The sequence below is a fragment of the Staurois parvus genome, unplaced genomic scaffold (assembly GCF_062004578.1).
Source record: "Staurois parvus isolate SC_StPar_1 unplaced genomic scaffold, SC_StPar_1.0 ptg000173l, whole genome shotgun sequence".
NCBI classification, from domain to species: Eukaryota; Metazoa; Chordata; class Amphibia; order Anura; family Ranidae; genus Staurois; species Staurois parvus.
Window position 1 is genome coordinate 581,371 of NW_028317969.1, and position 21,699 is coordinate 603,069.

At 44.6% G+C, this 21,699-nt stretch overlaps 1 protein-coding gene across 2 annotated transcripts in view; it reads right to left on the reverse strand.

Annotated features, from left to right (window-relative positions):
* Positions 1 to 21,699, reverse strand: part of LRRC32 (leucine rich repeat containing 32) — a 97,247-nt gene that overhangs the window by 37,091 nt on the left and 38,457 nt on the right. The window contains exon 2 of one of the 2 annotated variants that reach the window (XM_089676744.1): positions 7,783 to 7,873. The exons of the other annotated variant lie outside the window; for it this stretch is intronic. Within the exon in view, the coding sequence (XP_089532870.1) occupies positions 7,783 to 7,869 (87 nt within the window). The 5' untranslated portion in view covers positions 7,870 to 7,873. The remainder of the gene's footprint in view (positions 1 to 7,782; positions 7,874 to 21,699) is intronic. 2 annotated transcript variants of the gene reach the window in all.

The following is a 21,699-nucleotide window of genomic DNA, read 5'->3' on the forward strand; positions in this document are numbered from 1 at the left end:
CATGCCATTTAAAAAAAAAAAATTGGCATGGGGGTTCTCCTCAAAATCCATACCAGACATGAAGGGCCTGGTATGCATTGGGGGGGGGGGGGTGGGAGTCCTAATTTTTTTACTGCCAGCAATTCCTTTTTTTACATTCAACATTCAGCTGACAGCTGATGACTCATCAGTTGTTAGGGACACGACGGCTGCAAGCTTCCTAACGACCAGGACAGTTACCGGTTGTTAAGGATGCCGGCAGCATCCGCTCCTTAACAACCAGTACACATTCCTTAAATTTTGCGTGGAATGTCAGATTTGGCTTTTTTTTTCTCCATTTTTGTGTCCTACCAATACAAAAAAAAAGAAATAAACATGAGAATGCCTAAATATTTGGAATTGCAACAATTTTCTAGACTATCTATCTATCTATCTATCTATCTATCTATCTATCTATCTATCTTCTACCATTATTACTGACTACAAATCCATGACTTTCATTTGAAAGAACTGGAAGAAAATGAACTAGGAAGTTACCTTCCACTTTTCCACATGGCTTTGTTTATCCACAAAGCCATGTGATCACTATGTTGGCATTGACATGGATAATAATGGCTTTCTTGGCAGCTGCCACTGTATTTCTGTTATATATTCTATTTAGGGAGAGAAGAGTAGACAGATCAGACAGCTGTTCTCCTCTTGGAATGCATGATGCATGCATGTTTTAGCCCCCAAGTGCATAACTTTACATTTATCAACATGCCACATAATTGCCGAAAAAAAAAATGTTGCATTTTGAGGTAGGCAAATAAGTTGGAGACATCCTGTAAGGACGGTATTTCACTTCATAGCTTGGTGTCATCTGCAAAGACTGAAATAGTACATTTAATCCTAGACCCTATATCATTTATAAATATGTTAAAAAGTGCATTCTAGGGATAGATGATTGAGACATTTTTACATTTTATGACACCTTCCAAATTGCCTTCAACCAAAATGCCCATGAAAATGATGTCGGCAGCTTTACCTTTCAACAAGGAAGCTAAGTCAAGATGCCAAAACATAGTCCAGTTTACCAACCCTTCACTGGCATCATTTGAACAGGGGTCTCGCTGCTCTCTGCGGACCATGGCTTTTGCTGTAAGATGCAACTAAGAAAATGTCAGGAAAGACCTCCTAGAACAGCTGAACTTTATTTGGGGTTAATCAGAGGCACTTTAAATGATGGCAGGTGTGTACTGACTCCTATTTAACATGATTTTGAATGTGATTGTGTCAGGGATCCTGTCGCCGTGCAGCGGTGCGACGGTGATGGATCCCCTCGAGTTGCAGCGGTGCGAGTGCGCAGATGCGGGAGTGTGTGGCCGCACATGCACAGTAGCGCGGAAAACTCACGCATGCGTAGTAAGCGCACAAGTCACGTCAGGCGGGCTATTTAAACCTGCTTAGTAGTAAAATCACTGCCTTCTGGTCTGCTACGTTCCTGCATAGATTCCTGATCCTGATACCTGTATTCTGCATTACCCGACTAAGAAAGAACTCCGCCTGCACTTACCCGACTAAGAAAGAACTCCGACTGCACTGACCCCAGCTATCCCTGACTGTTCTCTTGCCTGCTCCTTTTGTACGTATCTGCCCACTTGATACTGACCGGGCTTGCCTGACCCTGCTATATTATCCTGCCTGCACCTGCACCTGACCTGCATCTTGTCGGCTACCATATCCACCTACCACTGCACCCACGGCTCTGCATCTGGCCCGCATCCGGATCACCGCCATACCTGTCAGCCACCTCATCCACGCACCGGTGCTCAGTCCCAAGACCCGCATCCTGACTGCCGCCACACCTGCTCGCTGCTGCACCTACGTTCCTGCACCCACACCTGGCTTGTGTCCGGATCTCCTGGGTCCCCAGCTACCTGCAGACAGCTTCAAGATCTACACGGCACTCCTGCCCCTCCTGGCTCTACGCCCCTGTTCCCACTTCCAGGGGCTCTGAGCGGGAGTTGTAAGAGGACGCCCTCTCACCACCTCAGGCTCCCCAACCAGGTACGTGACAGAATGCTTAATTCTGAACACAGATACATCCCCAGTTATAAGAGGGTGTGCACACTTATGCAACCACATTATATTAGTTTTTTGTTTACTCTCCCTCTTAAAAGATTTCAGTTTGTTTTTCAATTGAGTTGTACAGTTTATAGGTCACATTGAAGGTGGAAAAAAATCTGAAAATATTTATCTTTGTCTAATTTTTTTTAAATCACAGGACATTTTAAGAGAGGTGTGTAGATTTTTTATATCCACTGTGTATATATATATATATATAAGTAATATAGGTGGAGTGCACAACGGTGATCAATCACAGTCCATAGCAATCAGGCCCTCCCAAAGGCCATATATAGAAAAAAGAAAATTGGATTGCTGCACATAAAAAACATTTATTGTTGAAAAATCACCATACAAAAGAGTGATCCAAACAAATGGACAAAGCCATACATCACAAACAAATAGTTTTGGGCTATTATGTTAACGCCCTTCTTCAGATCAGAACAGGGGTGTGTAGATTTTTTATATCCACTGTATATCTATATATTTCTATATCTATATATACTGTATCTATCTATCTATCTATCTATCTATCTATCTATCTATCTATCTATCTATCTATCTATCATTATATTATGAATAACAACCACAAAATCTTTTATTATCCAATCAACCTATACTGAATAGTTGTTTTTGCTCTGTTCGAAGCTGACCTTTGAAGTGGACACACATGAATAAATCCCTGACATAACAATATTCAGTCATGACCAGTGTCCTAATGTGTGCTACCACATCTCACACTAATGCACTCGGGATGTGTGTTGTGGTTTGCACCCCAATACAAATGTACAGAGCCCTGCAATGCATTTAGATCAGCGGTTCTCAACCTGTGGATCAAGACCCCTTTGGGGGTCGAACAACCCTTTCACAGGGGTCTCCTAAGACCATCGGAAAATACATATTTCCGATGGTCTTAGGAACCGAGACACCGCTCCTCTATCAGTCTCCAGGCGGGTCCGCCCACATGCAGATACGTCCACATTTCCCTGGACCGCGATGTGTGCGTGGGATGACATGCCGCCCCTGTCATCTGGACACATCCCCGGGATCACTCAACAGCTCCGCCTCCTCGCCAGTGATTGGCCGCTGGAACTGTAGCTCAGGAGAGGCACACAGGCGGCCAATCACCGGCGAGGAGGAGGAGCCGAGCAGCGCGAAGATCAAAGAAGATCGAGCGAGGGAGCGGCCGGAGAAGGAAGACAGCTGACAGGTAAGTGTCTGTAGCATGCAGATGGTGCTGCTGCAGCCAGGTATGCTGGCTGTAGATGGGAGAGGGAGGGAGCAAGCCCAGGCTGGAGCAGGAGTCAGCAAGGTAAGTATCATTGGTGTCAGTAGGAGGAATAGTGCCCCATCATTGGTGTCACTAATACCAATGATGGGGCACTATTCCTCCCACTGACACCAATGATGGGGCACTATTTCCCCCCCCCCCCACTGACACCAACGATGAGGAACTATTCCTCCCCCCACTGACACCAACGATAGGGCACTATTCCTCCCCCACTGACACCAACGATGGGGCACTATTCCTCCCCACACTGACACCAACGATGGGGCACTACCCCCCCCCCACTGACACCAATGATGGGGCACAATTCCCCCCCACACTAGTATCAATGATGGGGCACTATTCCTCCCACTGACACCAATGATGGGGCACTATTTCCTCCCCCCACCCACTGACACCAACGATGGGGAACTATACCTCCCCCCACTGACACCAACGATGGGGCACTATTCCTCCCCTCACTGACACCAACGATGGGGCACTATTCCTCCCCCCACTGACACCAATGATGGGGCACTACCCCCCCCCTGACACCAATGATGGGGCACAATTCCCCCCCACACTAGTATCAATGATGGGGCACTATTCCCCCCCCCCCCCACTGACACCAACAATGTGGCACTATTCCTCCCACTGATACCAATGTTGGGACACTATTCCTCCCATTGATGCCAACGATGTGACATTATTCCTCCCACTGACATTAGTAATGTGGCACTACTCCTCTCACTGACACCAATGATGTGGCACTATTCCTCCCACTGACATCAGTGATGTGGCACTACTCCTCTCACTGACACCAATGATGTGGCACTACTCCTCCCACTGCAAAATTACAGTTATGAAGTAGCAACGAAAATAATTTTATGGTTGGGGGTCACCACAACATGAGGAACTGTATTAAAGGGTCGCGGCATTAGGAAGATTGAGAACCACTGATTTAGACGCAATGCTTGGCCATATACGGGTTATTTTTGTTTTTGGTTTACAAACTGTTTAAAAACTGTTTATTAGAAAAGTTTGTATAAAAGTGGTATACATTACAACAGATAAGTCATTACATAAAAATATGCATTGTAGTATCAAGAAGCATAACAAAATATGTTTGTACAAAGAGACATAATGTTCATTTTGTATAACAAGGAACATAAAATCAGTACAGGACACTAATGCCCCGTACACATGATAAACAAATCATACGAAAAATTTCCCGGAATCACTGATCAAACGATTTTCTCTTTGTTGATGAGCAGGATGTTTTAACCGATAACGATATTTTGAACAAAAAAATCTGGTTGAACAACAGTGAAAAATGTTGTCGTTTCGCATACGAACGACTGATTTTCTATGCGGTGGTATGACGGTCGTACGAAAAAAAATCTATCAAGCGCTATCACGCATGAGCGGAAACAGAAGATGACCCGGATGTTTATGTCCAAGGAATCTTTGTAAACACGAACGAAAAATTCAAATGTTAAAAGTCGATTGGCCTAATGAGATAATGAAAGCAGAATTCTGCAGATTATATTTTATGTATCACTATTTATGTATAAAGGTCATGTAATAAACGATATCATACTCATTGCTGGGAATTGTTGTGTAGATCGCTCGTTCTGGCCGGAAGGGCGTGGCTACAAGGTCACACGCACACCGCATCACTTCCACTTGTACGGAAGACGTCAACACTACGTATTGCCCAACGAACAATTTTTTTTAGATTGGTTAATATGGGCCACGATTTCGACCAACGAACGAACACCTCTCGGTCAACGGATGACCGATCGGTCGATTATCTAATCGTGTATTCCCACCTTTACACAGTGTATAATACAATACTGTTGCGATGCAAAACCGAAACACTGTTGATTTACCAAAATGCAAAAACAAAAAAAAATGGAAACAAACATGGAAAAATATAAAATCATACAAATTGAGGTCTTATTCACTGAGTGTTTTTCTAATAGAAAGCCATGGGTCCCATTTTGCATTAAAGATGTGCATGGTTTTAGTGGTCATATGAAAAAATATTTCAAAAAGCATAACGCAGTCAACTCTATCCACGATATGAGAGAAGGGAACCAAAGGGCTCTTCCAGTAAAAGGCTATAGACCACTGTGTAGCAACACAGATAGTATGGATCAATTGTGTTATTATTATTATTATACAGGCACAAGGACCTGGCATGGATGGCAATCCAAGGGGGGTTGCCTCTCAGGACATTCATGCATGCCAGGAACCTGAGCAGATACAGGCACTGCCCCTTCTGCATCATCCACGAGGAAACGGCTCATCACGTTTTCTGGGAGTGCTCTTTTGCTCAGGACCTGTTGAGGGCCCTGGAACCTGAACTCAAGGACTTTGTGCCACAGACAGCCATCACACACTTTGGGGTGTTGAATGGACTTTTCTGTGGAACTTTTACTCTGGAGGACATTGACAGCACCTGGCAGGTGCTGTGTTGTTTTAAGGACGCTTTATGGTGCGCCAGGAAGCGCCTCATCCACCAGCGGGAGAGGATGTCCATTGAGGACTGCCGCAGACTGATCCTCAGTCTGCTCAGGGACTATACCTTGATGGACTTTAACCCCTTTGCGCCGGCCGCACACAAATGTGCGGCCTCCCGGCGTCTGGGCCTAGACGCCGAGCGGCCGCACATTTGCGTCCATGTAACTAAATACATATGTGCTGAGAGCGCGCGCCCTGCGCGCTCCCAGCACACATGTGTGGTACTCACGGAAAGGTCCCAGTCCGCTCTTTCGAACGGGACCTTTCCCGATCATGTGACCGCCGTGACGCGTCATCACGGCGGTCACATGATTCCTAAACCACGCCCCAACCGCCCCGCCTCCCGGCGTCGGAATCTCTTAAAGTGCCGGGAGGCATCGGCGGGAAAGGGTTAAGGAGGAAGAGGACGTCTGAAGATCTCCCCTTCCCCCTATTCCCCCTTGCGTGTCTTTGTCCCTTCAATAAAGCTTCGGGCCTGTGACCCCTTTCCCCCCCTCACACCCGATGCTTATTGTATATTGTAATAATCGTACCTTGCATGATTTTGTAATGGTAGGAAATGGTTTTTCTAAGCATGCTATGGTCTCGGGGTAAGCAGCGTTATGCATGACGTGTTGGTCTGGGGATTCGTTCGCCACGCACATCGCGTCAGGCATCATACCGCTGAGCGAATGTATTTATTGAATGTATTTATTGTATGTCTGGAACTATATTGCAATGTGGTGCGCTGCGTTGCAGTATAGGGTGAGATGTACCCCGATGACGAGTATCATGTTTTTTTATACTTCTGTAATAAAGTATCTTTTTCAATCAAAATTATTATTATACAGGATTTATATAGCGCCAACATTTCGCTCAGCGCTTTATGTTATAATATGGGGTAAGCCAGGAACTGGTGCAAATAATAAATATATCGATGGAGAGAGATCGACGGGGTCAGCCACCAAACGGGAGACTGTAGAATATATCTTAAGCCATATCGGCCTCAAAACTATGCAATCCCAAAAAATATGTAAGAAAGAGCCCACCTCCGAGCAGCCCCTAAAACAGCTCGCAGAAGAATCCACATACATGTGATAAATTCTAGAGGGGGTTTAATACCAACGAGTTATTACTTTAATAGCTGTTTCCCTTATAGAAATGGAGCGGGTTCATTTATGGAGATTCAATAACATGTTAGACAATTCTACTATACGGGTTATTTTTTAAAGTATTGATACCCCATTTATTATAAAGGGGGTTCCTAATGCAATGTGCCGCATGAAATTGCGGGTATTTCAGCAAACTGTGAACAAGCCCTTCGTTGGCATACTTTCCAATGCTGGTGCACATGCTGCTGAGCAAAACACATTTTTTAGTGTATGTATGGTACACAGGGGCGGACTGACCATGTGGAAACTCGGGCACTGCCCGAGGGCCCGGGGCCAGTAGGGGGCCCCATGAGATGCCCCTGGTACCTTTTTCATAGGCTTTTTTGAGTTTGGGCAAGGACACAGGGGCCCCATGATCCTCTATTGCCCGGGGGCCCCATGAGTTGTCAATCCGCCCCTGGTAGGGGGCTCCATGAAATGCCTCTGGCACCTTTTTTATAGGCTTTTTTGAGTTTGGGCAAGGACAAAGGGGCCCCATGATCCCCTATTGCCCGGGGGCCCCATGAGTTGTCAGTCCGCCCCTGATGGTATATATGCTGCCATAGTTGTGCACATCTCCGCATGCGGCATGACCTCGTAATATATACACAGTAGGATCATGTCTTGCTTGTCTGGCTTGTAAACGCATCCAAGCAGCTGTGACTATTCCTTGGTAGAAAAAAAAAGGCCCACTGACTGCAAACTGATACAGAAGTGTTTGGTGTCTGATTGAGGATTCGCACTCGGAATGCTCTCCTATCATTTACTTCATACCGTTACACAAGGAGATTCCTCTAGGGGGCGGTAGCTCGGGGCGCCTTGCTTCACCACAACCAGTAACAGGATGAGATAATGGAGCATGGCTCTGTTTTGGGAAAAAAAAACAAACATAAAATAATTATTTTTATTATTATTTTTTGATGTTTAGTCAATCCTTGAACAGCAGCATTTAATTCTTCACTTATTTCCTTGGCGCAAGTTTGATACATATTTTTGTAAACATAAAATAATTTTTTAAGCACAGTTTTAAATCTATATTATAATACAAGCCTAAAAGAAATATACGCCATTTTAATATCTGAAAATCTATCTAAAAGTTGATCCTTACGCAGATTTAAAGAGACGCATTAACCACTTAGCTGCGGAAGGTTTCACCCCCTTCCTGACCAGGCCATTTTTTGCTATCTAGCACTGCGCTACTTTAGTTGGCAATTGCAGGGTCATGCAACATTGTACCCAAATGAAATTTATATCATTTTTATCACACCAATAGATCTTTCTTTGGTGGTATTTGATCACCACTGGGTTTTTTTGTTTTTTTTATTATATAAACAAAACAAACCTGAAAATTTTGACCAAAACAAAAAATTTACAAAAAATAAAAAAAAGTAAAAATAAATAAAAAATCAATTTTCTTCATGCATTTTGGCCATAATGTATTCTGCTTGGTAAAAAACCCCAAAACATTCCAATAAGTGTATATTGATTTGTGTGAAAGTTATAGCGACTATAAACTGTGGTACATATACTGGAATTTTTATTTTTTTATTTTTTTTATACTAGTAATGGTGGTGATCAGTGACTATCAGGGACTGTGACAGTGTGGTGGGCATACTGACACGGAGTGGGAGGTAGATAAACTGACTGACACTGACATCACCAGTATCACTGATCGGTGACTGTACTATACACTGTACTAATGACACTGGCTGGGAAAGAGTTAACATCTAGGGGCAAACAAGGGGTTAAGCATGTGCCTAACAAGTGTTCATGTGTGTAATGTGTGCTGCTTTTTACTAAAAAAAACTGTTTGTTTCTTCTCCCTGCTTGGCAGGGAGAAGAAGCAACAAGATCATTCCCTCTGTACAGAACCCTGTGTATTTGTCAACACAGGACTCTATGCTGTGATTGGACACAGCTGATCAGCAGGTCTCGGCCATGAATCATTGGCTGAAATCTGCTGACAAAATCCTGCTGTACCCAATCACAGCAGATGATGAAGTAAACAAATCTTCCGGTTATGGGTAGTACTTTCCTCACTCTGTCACAACATGAGGAAAGTACTGCTGATAACCGGCAAGTGTGAAAAGGGTCATCTACACTGATAATCAGGACACTGATTATCAGTGCTTTGATTATCAGTGCAGCCACAACAGTGACCATCAGTGCTGACTATCAATGCCAATCATTGTCCATCAGTGCTGCCAGTCAGTGCATATCAGTTCCACTTATCAGTGCACTTCAGTGCTGCCTATAAGTGCCCTTCATTGCTGCCTATTAGTGCACTTCAGTGCTGCCTATCAGTGCCCATCATTGTCGCCTATCAGTGCCACATATCAGTACCCATCAGTGAAGCCAATCAGTGCCTATCAGTGCCACCTATAATTGCCCTTCATTGCTGCCTATTAGTGCCCATCAGTGCTGCCTATCAGTGCCACCTATGTGCTGCCTATAAGTGCCCTTCACTGCTGCCTAATAGTGCCCATCGGTGCTGCCTATCAGTGTCACCCCATAAGTACCCATCAGTGCAGCCTATCAGTACCCATCAGTGCAGCCAATCCGTGCCTATCAGTGCCACCTATAATTGCCCTTCATTGCTGCCTATTAGTGCCCATTGGTGCTGCCTATCAGTGCCACCTCATAAGTACCCATCAGTGCAGCCTATCAGTACCCATCAGTGCAGCCAATCCGTGCCTATCAGTGCCACCTATAATTGCCCTTCATTGCTGCCTATTAGTGCCCATCGGTGCTGCCTATCAGTGCCAACTATGTGCTGCCAATAAGTGCCCTTCATTACTGCCTATTAGTGCCCATCAGTGCTGCCTATCAGTGCCACCTATCAGTGCTGCCTATAAGTGCCCTTCACTGCTGCCTATTAGTGCCCATCGGTGCTGCCTATCAGTGCCACCTCATAAGTACCCATCAGTGCAGCCTATCAATACCCATCAGTGCTGCCTATCAGTGTCCATCAGTGCTGCCTATCATTGCCCATCAGTGCAGCTTCATCAGCGCACATCAGTGAAGGAGAAAAATGATTTGTTTGCAAAATTTTATAATAGAAACTAATAAAAACATTTGTTTTTCGTTTGTTCATCAAAAAAAAAAAAACACTGAGTGGTGATTAGATACCGCCAAAAAAAATCTCTATTTGTGTGAAAAAAGTGATACAAATGTCATATGGGTACAATGTTGCATGACCGTGCAATTGTCATTCAGAGTGCAACAGCGCTGAAAGCTGAAAACTGGCCTCGGCAGAAAGGGGGTAAAAGTGCCCGGTAGGCAAGTGGTTAAATAAGGAAAGGTTTAATTTAAACATTTTACTAGCATATGGATGAGGAGGGAAGGAGGAAGCGGGGGGGGGGGGGGAGGGATAGGGGGTGTCAAATATAAGAAATATAAACAGATTCAGAAGGAATAGAAGCAGAATAAACGGCAGCTTTAAACAAAAATGTATACAGATTTTAAAACAACATTAACATGTTAAAGCGTATATGAATGAAGGGTTTTATTTCCTAAATGATTAGCTGGGATGAGTCACGTCATTCAGCTGCCAACCTGACACATCACCTGATCCGCCATGTCCCGGGGGAAATCTGCAGTGCGTGTTTCTTCTATTTATATTCATGTAAAAGAGATAATTGATGAAGAAGATCGTATTATTGTGTATCTATGTTTAGTTTGCAATGATATATTAATTATTTTCTCATTACATACATAGACATAGCAGTCTTACACAATGGCTGCGCTATACTGCTCCTGTCCCCCCCTTCCCCAGTGAAAGTGCATACGAAAAAGCATCTGCGTTGTAGAGAACGCCATCGCAGGGTAGTGTGTTGCATTACAAAAAAGGGTCAAGTCCATTTTTTTTATTATTATTATTTATTACAGGTAACTATATAGCTCCATCAATTTGTGCAGCGCTTTACATACACCGCTGAAAAAAATGCAAGGAGCACTTTGAAAACACATCAGAAATCAATGGGGAAACATCTCCTGCTGGATCTCTATACTGATATGGATGGGTAATGTGTTAGAAATGTAAGGATGCCCCATCGTTTGATGGAAATTAAAATTATCAACCTACAGAGGACTAAATTCAAAGACACCCTAAAAATCAATGAAAAAATTATGCAGCAGGCTAGTCCATTTTGCTGAAATTTCATTGCAGCAACTCAGAATGGTCCTCAGTAGTTTGTATGGCCCCCACGTGCTTGTATGCATGCCTGACAACGTCGGGGCATGCTCCTAATGAGACGACGGATGGTGTCCTGGGGTATTTCCTCCCAGATCTGGACCAGGGCATCACTGAGCTCCTGGATAGTCTGAGGTGCGTCATCGGTTGGACTGAAACATGATATCCCAGAGGTGTTCTATTGGATTTAGGTCAGGCGAGCATGGGGGCCATTCAATGGTATCAATCCCTTCATCCTCCAGGAACTGCCTCAATACTCTTGTCACATGAGGCCAGGCGTTGTCGTGAACCAGGAGGAACCCAGGACCCACTGCACCAGCGTAGGGTCTGACAATGGGTCCAAGGATTTCATCCCGATTCCTCGTGGCAGTCCGGGTGCCATTTTCTAGCCTGTAGAGGTCTGTGCGTCCCTCCATGGATATGTCTCCCCAGACCATCACTGACCCACCACCAAAACGGTCATGCTGAATGATGTTACAGGCAGCAGAATGTTCTCCACGGCTTCTCCAGACCCTTTCACGTCTGTCACATGTGCTGAGGGTGAACCTGCTCTCATCTGTGAAAAGCACAGGGTGCAAGTGGTGGACCTGCCAATTCTGGTGTTCAATGGCAAATGCCAATCAAGCTCTAAGGTGCCAGCAGTGAGCACAGGGCCCACTAGAGGACGTCTGGCCCTCAGGCCACCCTCATGAAATCTGTTTCTGATTGTTTGGTCAGAGACATTCACACCAGTGACCTGCTGGAGGTCATTTTGTAGGGCTCTGGCAGTGCTCATCCTGTTCCTCCTTGCACAAAGAAGCAGATACTGGTCCTGCTGATGGGTTAAGGAACTTCTATGGCCCTGTCCAGCTCTCCTAGAGTAACTGCCTGTCTCCTGGAATCTCCTCCATGCTCTTGAGACTGTGCTGGGAGACACAGCAAACCTTCTGGGAATGGCACGTATTGATATGCCATCTTGGAGGAGTTGGACTGCCTGTGCAAGCTCTGTAGGGTCCAGGTATCACCTCATGCTACCAGTAGTGACACTGACCCTAGCCAAATGCAAAACTAATGAAAAACAGTCAGAAAAAGATGAGTAGGGAAAAAAATGTCAGTGGCCTTCATCTGTAAAACCATTCCTGTTTTGGGGGTCATCTCATTGCTGTCCACCTAGTCCACCTAGTCCACCTGTATTTAATTTCACCAAAGCAGCAGAAACTGATTAACAACCCCCTCGGCTAATTAACTGACCAGATCAATATTCCAGGAGTTTCATTGACTTGATGCTAGACTCTGATTAAAAAGTGTTCCTTTAATTTTTTTGAGCAGTGTGCTTTAGGCTCCATGCACACTAGCGTTTTCTTAAGCTCTCAGAAGCTATTATCAGCATTTTTCTTTCTGCTCCTAGCAGCTAAATAGTGTCCTCCTATGTGTCCATGCACACTACTTTAGGCTATTACCATTTTTTGAGCTTCAGCGTCTAGGAGCAGAAAAAAAATTGTTTTTGTAGAATTTTTTGGAACTTTTTTCCAGCAGAGAAAAAAAAACACTAAACGCTCCTAAGCGCTACTGAAACACTCCTAACAGATTTTTTTTAAACAATGTTCCTTTAATTTTTTTGAGCAGTGTACATACAGTATATTTTACATTCCCATCAGTCCCTAACCCTCAAGGGTTGTACAATCTAAGCTCCCTAACTCACATTCATACATACACATACTAGAGCCAATATAGACAGGAGTCAATTAACCTACCAGCATGTCTTTGGAGTGTGGGAGAAAATTGGAGTATCCAGAGGAAACCCACACAGGCACAGGGAGAACATGCAAACTCCAGGCAGGTTTGGCACTTTGGGGTGCATTGGCATCACATTAATCTTAATAGGCTGCTTTAATGCAACAAACATTAATTTGTGACATAAAATGCAGTTATGCATGTGCAATAATGCACCATGAGAATAGACCTAGACAATCCACTCCATCTGTATAGAATCAGGCCGGCCCTTGCATTGCATAGCTGATGGTAGATGTGTAGGAGTTTGTACAATGAGATTGTCTATTGTATGGTCCCCATTAGAGGATTTCCTCTTCCCTGCCCCTAGGTCAAAAGTGGTTTCCCTGGACAGGAAGTGAGAGAAAACTCAGCTGGGACTAGGATTGCCACCTCATCCCTTTAGAACCAAACACACAGTTTCTGAGGCTATTTTAATGCAGATAAGGCACTAAGTGAGTTTAATTACCATCTCAATCAGCCACAGAACCTGTGTAATTAATATGTGTTCGGGTTTTAAAGTGATGAGGTGGCAACCCTATCTGGGACACAGACAAGCTGCCCTTCTTACAACAATAAAGATCAGCAGCCTCAGGTAATTGATGACCCGGCTTCATCTACCTCTGCGTCTCTCCCCCCATGTCAGTCTGCGGAATCACCAACGGCAACCAGCCAGGGGGTTGAGAGTGAACATGGCACCCTGACCTTCATTCAGCAGATGGATTTAACCCTGAGGGCAGACAAGTTTGCCTTTTTTGATGATCCGTCAGAAGACCCTGACGATGGACAAAGGAGGTACAGACTAGCAAAGCCCGTAATGGTTGAGAAGTCCCAGTACACTAAGATGGCTGCTTCCAGCATGTCTGCTCCACCAGTTGTGGTGGATGGTGTCCTGGCTGAGAAACAGAAAGAGAAGAAGCTCTGCAAACAACCTGCTGTGGAAGATTCTGCTGTGGAGGAACCCTCTGCAGACATGGAAGGAAAATCCCTTGCAGAGATGTCTCGAGACCAGGGGTGGACTGACCATTTGGGAACTCGGGCACTGCCCGAGGGCCCGGAGTCAGTAGGGGGCCCCATGAGATGCCCCTGCTACCTTTCATAGACTTTTTTGGGTGTGGTTTGAGTGTGGGCAAGGACAAAGGGGCCCCATGATCCCCTATTGCCCGGGGGCCCCATGAGTTGTCAGTCTGCCCCTGCTCGAGACCATCAGAGGAATGTGGATGGATCTGCACCAGACACCCCAGGCATGGATTTTGCTGCTCCTGCTTCTAATGAGACCAGTAATCCCTCTACAAGCAAGATGGCTGCCACCTGCAAAGCGTCTGCTTCACCTGAACTTCCCTGTGTTGCACAGCTGATTGGTGCTGGTGGGGGAGGGGCACAGCACAGTGCACCATGTGAAGAGCAAACAGCAAACATGGATGTCTGTGATGTTTCACTTGTTGGTATGTCTGAACAGCACATATGTTCCTGGGCTGAAAGCTCTTTCCTGGAGTAAGAGATGACAGTTGGGAACCCTACCAGTAAGGGGGAGGGTGGCTGAGCTGATTCTGGAGATGGGGTTTAAAGCCTGTGATGTATTTGCTTTGATCTTCCCAGTCGGTAGTTATGACTATGATTTATCGCTTGTAAAACCTGAAGGTCTGGAGATTTTTTTGGGAGCGGTATAGGAAGTGCAGAGGCCTTCAGCAGTGGAGAAGTTTGGTGCCAAAGGTGGTTTCAAGGAAGCCTTTGATAAAATCGGTGACGATCCTGGTTCGTAACAAATCCATACCAGAAGCTGATTTGGTAGTGTGGCTACGCCGATATGTTGAAGTCCTCACTCCACTGCAGAAGGTCCTTGATGAGCATGGGATATGGACAGGGGCCTGGGCAGTATTGCTGCAATTGAGGGTGCTGGGCAATGTGGTTCATCAACTGCCCTTCTCAGCTTTTCTGTGGAGGGATAGGCTGACCATTTTCTATCAGGGTCAGCCTAAGGTTTGTAATAAATGAAGAGAGAAAGGCCACTTTGCATCATCCTGTACCATCAAGAGTGCTCACTGTGCCAGGATTTAGGCCATTTGGCCAAAGAATGCACCCAGATTCGGTGAAATGTGTGCCAGCAGCTTGGTCATCCATATAGTCTGTGCCCAGAGGCACTATACAACCTGCCAGGATTGGAGGCTGAGCTGCAGAGGCTGGATAAAGAAAATGAGGCAGCTGATGCTAAGGAGGAAACTGTTGTTGCCCCTCCTGTGTCTGTTGTGTCAGATTGTGTTTCCCCTAGTAATGTCATCCCTGTACGGTATGTAGATCCTCCAGACTAGCGGAAGCTGCTGGGGAGGCGGGTTTAGCGGATCTTCCCTCTCGGCCTACTCCACCTCTGGTACCTGTCCCACAACAGCGCAAATGTGGTCAGGAGAGTGTGGGGGTGCTGGAGGGGGATGGAGCCGATGGAGCTCAGGGAGTGGTGTCCATGTCCCATGTCTCACCTCCCGCGGAAGGGGATTCAGCTGATGAGGGGTGGAGAGGGTCAAAAGGAAGAGAAAGAAGAAGAGGAGGGTGAGAAGAGCTGTCCTTACTTTTTCAGAATTAGACCCAGGAGGGGTCCCTCTTGGTAACACCTATTCAGTTTTGTTAGGTGATGAGATGGTATCCGATTGATCAATTTCTAAGGATGAGAGGGAGTCACATAGCCTGAAGAGAGCTGTTTCGGGTGATTAGAGTGTGGTAGAGGTTAAGAAACGACTACCCCAATCATCCTGATGGCAGTTCCTGCTCCGTTAAAGGTGGCGACCATTAATGTCTCCAGCATTAAATCTGCAAGAGCTTGTGTTATGGCCTTATTTTTGCTCAGTGAGGTAAATGCTGAGATTTTATTTTTTGCAAGAGACCTTGCTTAATACTTTGGCCGATGTCTACCTAGCAAAAAAGGAGTGGAAATGTGGGCCCTCCTTTTGGTCTCTTGCGGCTGAACCTTGCAGCGGAGTTGCGGTGCTTTTTAAAACCAATATGGTAACATGCCGGCGGGTAATTGAGGTAGAAAGGGAGTGATGCATTGAGGTCCTGCCCCTAAATGCTCCTTACATTGGTGGTCAGTTGGAAGAATGTTCCTTACATTAGTGGCCAGGGAAGAATGCCCCTTACATTGGTGGCCATGGGAAGAATGTCCATTACATTGGTGGTCAGAGGGAAGAATGCCCCTTACATTGGTGGCCATGGGAAGAATGTCCCTTACACTGGGGGTCAGTGGGAAGAATGCCCCTTACATTGGTGGCCATGGGAAGAATGTTCCTTACATTGGTGGTTAGAGGGAAGAATGCCCCTTACATTGGTGGCCATGGGAAGAATGTCCCTTACATTGGGGGTCAGTGGGAAGAATGCCCCTTACATTGGTGGCCATGGGAAGAATGTTCCTTACATTGGTGGTCAGAGGGAAGAATGCCCCTTACATTGGTGGCCATGGGAAGAATGTTCCTTACATTGGTGGTCAGAGGGAAGAATGCTCCTTACATTGGTGGCCATGGGAAGAATGTTCCTTACATTGGTGGTCAGAGGGAAGAATGCCCCTTACATTGATGGCCATGGGAAGAATGTTCCTTACATTAGTGGCCAGAGAAGAATGCCCCTTACATTGGTGGCCAGTGGGAAGAATGCCCTTTTTTCAGTGGTGATCAGTGCTAAGAATGCCACCCTTTAGCCCATTCACACATGTGCATTTTTTTGCTTTTCATTCATTTCAATGGGCTGCCCTACGTACCTCAAATGCAGCAAAGAATCTCACAAATACATTTTTTTATAAAATAAAGTTTATATTGAATCCAACCACAAAGCCAAACAATACAGAGCACTGATATCATCAACAGTCATAAATACCCCAGCCCCATGAGCTGGCTAGGACAATAAAAGGATCTATAATATTTGAGCACAAGCAACACTATACACACCATATACTACAGAATGAACAATCTACCCATAAAGAGAATAGGGATCAAAAAATAGCGCCACCCACTTAAGCTGCAGAAATCTGGCTATGTAGAAGGACCCATTTTTTTCATACCTTTTTGAGCTTTATTCATTGCTCTCTTTTTAACACCATGTGCTTTGCACAATTGTCCATGCAAGAATACGTTTTTTGTTTGGCGCACTTGCGGTGTCATTAGGAATGAATGGCACCACAAGCACGACAAGCATCTTTTTTGCATTTTGTGTACATATGTAAAATTGCTCGATTTTGCACAGTTTGTCATGCTACATTAGTGTGAATGGAGCCTTACAGACAGCTGTAGTGGCGTTGAACCCAGAACTATACAGGCACCATTGGATGGGAGGTCAATCAATCACAGATAAAGGAACCCCTAGAAACCTCTGGAGTGTTCCTGAAGCTCAACAGAACCCTGGCTGAGAATGCATGATATAGACAGCGGTCTCCAATCTGTGGCCTGGGAGCCAGATGCGGCCCTTTGCTTTCTTTTATCTGGCCCTTGGGGCACTATTTCATCTTCTGATACCAACAATAAGGGAACGTTCCAACCACTTACACCAACTATGGGGCCCAATGACACCAAGATGGGGCACAATTCCTCCCTCTGACGCCAGCAATGGAGCACAATTTCTCCCAATGACACCAACAATGGGGCCCAATTACATCAAGGATCAGGCACAATTCCTTCCAATGACACCAACGATGGGACACAATTCCTCGCAATGACACCAATGATAGGGCAGGATTTTTCCCAATGACACCAACAAGATGGCACAATTCCTCCCACTGACACTAGTGATGGGGCATTTGTTTTTCCCACTGACTTCGGCAACTTTTCTAATCCCAATAGCCACAGTCCACCCCCCCCCCCCCATCATACGTTTGAAGGACAGTAAACTGGCCCTTTGTTTAGAAAGTTTGGAGACCCCTGATATAAAACATGAAAGAAGTCATATCAAAATTTACTTCAAGAAAAATAATACAATCGAAACACAAAATATTTGCTGCCCGTAAATAGTCATAACTAAAAAATGTGAATTATTTTCATTTTGTTTATTTGTTTTGTGACCTGGATGTGATCCAAGAGATAAATAAAAAGGGAGGGGGGTGTTATTCATTATGTTGTATTCATAATGAAAGTCATGTTTATCATTTTTTTCCTTTGTTTAATAAACATCCTTTATAGAGTGCTTTTGTTTCAGTATTGTTTTATTTTCCGCTTGCAAAGTTTCTCTTTCTTCTCGCTTATCTTAAAGAGGAACTAAACTGGATCTGAGCACCACAAACTGAAAATGCTATTTAACCACTTGCCGCCCAGCCACTGTAGATATACGGCGGCAGGGCGGCACTCGCAGGCAAAACCACGTTTTAAAACGTGTGTTTTGTAAACAAATAGGGGGCGCGCGCGCGCGTGGCACGCCGCCGCCCTATATGTCCTGCGGATCACCGCCGCAGATGTCAGTCGCCGGGTCACAGCAGCTCCTTAGCGACTATGTCCCGGCGATCGGCGGCAAACAGTGACAGACAGCACAGCTGCAGTAGCTGTGCTGTCTGTCACTTCCCTGTCAGCTGGAGGATGAGCTGATCGAGAAAGAACAGTTTCTCTTTCTCGATCAGCCTTGTCCCGTCCAGTACACCCCCCCGCCCCCTAGTAAAACACTCCCCTCACTCCTATAACCCTTCCCTGAAAAATAAAGTTAACCCCTTCCTCCCCAGTGCCATTAGTACAGTGTCAGTTTTTTTTTTTTTGCACTGATCACTGTATTAGTGTTTTTGGGGATGTCAGTGGCCCCAAGTCAGTACCCCCCAATGTCAGAATGTCCGCCGCAGTCCCGCCATAAGTCGCTGGTCGCTGCCATAAGTCCCTGATCGCTGCCATAATTTGTTGATCGCCGCCATTATTAGTATAAAAAAACCCCTAAAAATCCCAGTATCTTTCCCGCCATTTGTAAACGCTATAACTTTCACGTAAACCAATTAATTTACACGTATTGGGTTTTTTTCTTACCAAAGACATGTCGCAGAATGCATTTTGGCAGAAATTTATGACTAAATTTGATTTTTGCATTTTTTTTTACTGGACATGTTTTATAGCAAAAAGTCCAAAATATTGTTTTTTTTCCTCAAAATTGTCAGCCTTTTTTTTATAGCACAAAAAATAAAAACCGCACAGGCGATCAAATACCACCGAAAGAAAGCCCAATTTGTGGGAAAAAAAAGGATGTAAATTTCCTTTATGAACCATATTGCATGACCGCGCAATTGTCCGTTAAACTAGCGCAGCGCTGTATAGCAGAAAAATGGCGTAAATTGCAGTATTTATACCATAGTTTGTAGACGCTATAACTTTCACACAAAGCAATCAATATACACTTATTGGGATTTTTTTTACCAAAAACATGTAGCAGAATACATTTTGGCCTAAATTTATAACGAACTTTGAGTTTACTATATATTTTTGATAGCTGAAAATAAAAAATATTGTTTTTCTTCAAAATTTTTGGCCTTTTTTTGTTTATAGCGTGAAAAATAAAAAGCGCACAGGTGATCAAATTACACCGAAAGAAAGCTCTACATGTGTGAAAAAAAGGCCGTAAGTTTCATTTGGGTGCAGCATTGCATGACCGCGCAATTATCAGTTGAATTAGTGCAGCGCCGAGTAGCAAAAAGAGGCCTGGTCATTAAGGGGGTAAATCCTCTGGAGCTCAAATGGTTAATTCATTTTAATATTCAAAGCAAACTCCCCCATCCATCCATGTCTCCATGCTTTATTTAGTTGTGAAATCACTTTGCACCCCCCATCCCCCTCAGCATTCTAGCTGTCGCTGTCTTGAGTAAGGACAGATGATTCATGTAGCATTTACTTCCTGAAATCCATCTGCCCTTAGCTCAGGCATGTAGGCCGGATGTTGTGCTTGGCTGAAAAAGACCCTCCTCCCCTCGTAAAGATTCCTGGGATGTACAACATCATTTGCCTAGGCCTGAAAAGCAGGAAGCAACTGAAGAAATGTAAAAAGAAGTTTAAAATAAGTAGCTATCAGGGGCGGACTGACCATTGGGGAACTTCGTCACTGCCCGAGGGCCCAGGGTCAGTAGGAGGCCCCATGAGATGTCCCTGGTACCTTTCATAGGCTTTTTTGGGTGTGCTTTGAGTGTGAGCAAGGATACAGGGGCCCCATGATCCCCTATTGCCTGGGGGCCCCATGAGTTGTCAGTCCGCCCCTGGTAGCTATACTATACCTTCCTATCTACTTGCTAATATTAGCAGCATAAGAATTGATAATAGTCCAGGTTGATTCAGAGAGTATAGTTCCACATTAACCACTTCAAGTCCGGACCCTTTCACCTCCTTCCTGTCCAGGCCAATTTTCAGCTTTCAGTGCTATCACACTTTGAATGACAATTGCACGGTCATGCAACACTGTACCCATATGAAAGTTTTAGCATTTGGTGGTATTTATTCACCATTGGGATTTTTATTTTTTTTGCTATATAAATGAAAAAGTCCAAACATTTTGAAAAAAAGTGTTTTTTCTTATATAATTATGCAAATAAATAATCTTTCTTCATAAATCTTGGCCAAAATTTATTCAATTATCTTTTTAGTAAAAAAAAAAATAACCCAAATTAGTGAACCAATAATTATAATTTTTTTTTTAAAAATTTCATTTTTATTTTATTTATTTATATTATTATTTAAGTGGGGTTTTTTTGTTACATACTGTCCCCCTAGCAGAACAGTGTCACCATAGTGACACTGTACTACTTGTGGGGGGTGATAAAGATTTTTTTTTTTTTTTTTTTTTACACTGATTGCTTTTACACCCATAAAGGCTGTAAAAGCAATCAATTCTCCTTCTCTCTGGCTGCATTCTTGCAGCCATTGAGAAATACTGTGAGAGCTGTGATTGGTCACAGCTTTTCACATGGTACAAGGCTGTTGTGAATAGCCCTGTACCATGTGATCTCTGTGATCATTCACAGATTTCACACGTAGTAAGCAATGATGTCACAAGTGACATCTTGCTTACTACTCTTCATGTGATCAGTCATTGGCCAATCAGTGATCACATGATTGGGACCTCACACAGAGGTCCCGTACAACGATCGGTGTTCCTAAACGGCGCCCAACAAACTATTCACAACAGCCTTGTACCATGTGACCTCTGTGATCATTCACAGATTTCACACGTAGTAAGCAATGATGTCACAAGTGACATCTTGCTTACTACTCTTCATGTGATCAGTGATTGGCCAATCAGTGGTCACATGATCAGGGCCTTAAACAGAGGTCCCGTACAACGATCGATGTTCCACTGTGTCCAGAGGACACAGCGGGCACCGGAATGCGGTGCTGTGTGCTCCCAGGGAGCGTGCACAAGCAGGGGGCAGAGAGGCCGTTTATAAACGGCCACCCGCCTCTGCACTGCTCCCGTCCGGCCGTTTATATACATGGTCCGGACAGGAAGTGGTTAATTGGTAATTCCTGTTCGTACACCAGCTTTCCCTTCCATCTTGTGCAGTTTTACAGGCTCCTACGATGTACAACTGTGCCACAGCGAAAATAGGCTGTAGCTATATGCTAAATATTGGGCATGGCTTACAAAGGGCATGGTAAAATATAGTCTATCCATTATATTATATGTGCTTCTACTATGGAGGCTCTCATAATTTATAGAGTTAGGAAATGCAGAATATCGGGGTGTCGTGAAGAGGCTCTGCAGCTTACGCATGTATTTGCAAATGTGTGCAAACTAAACCCCCGTTTTTAACGTAAACTGTT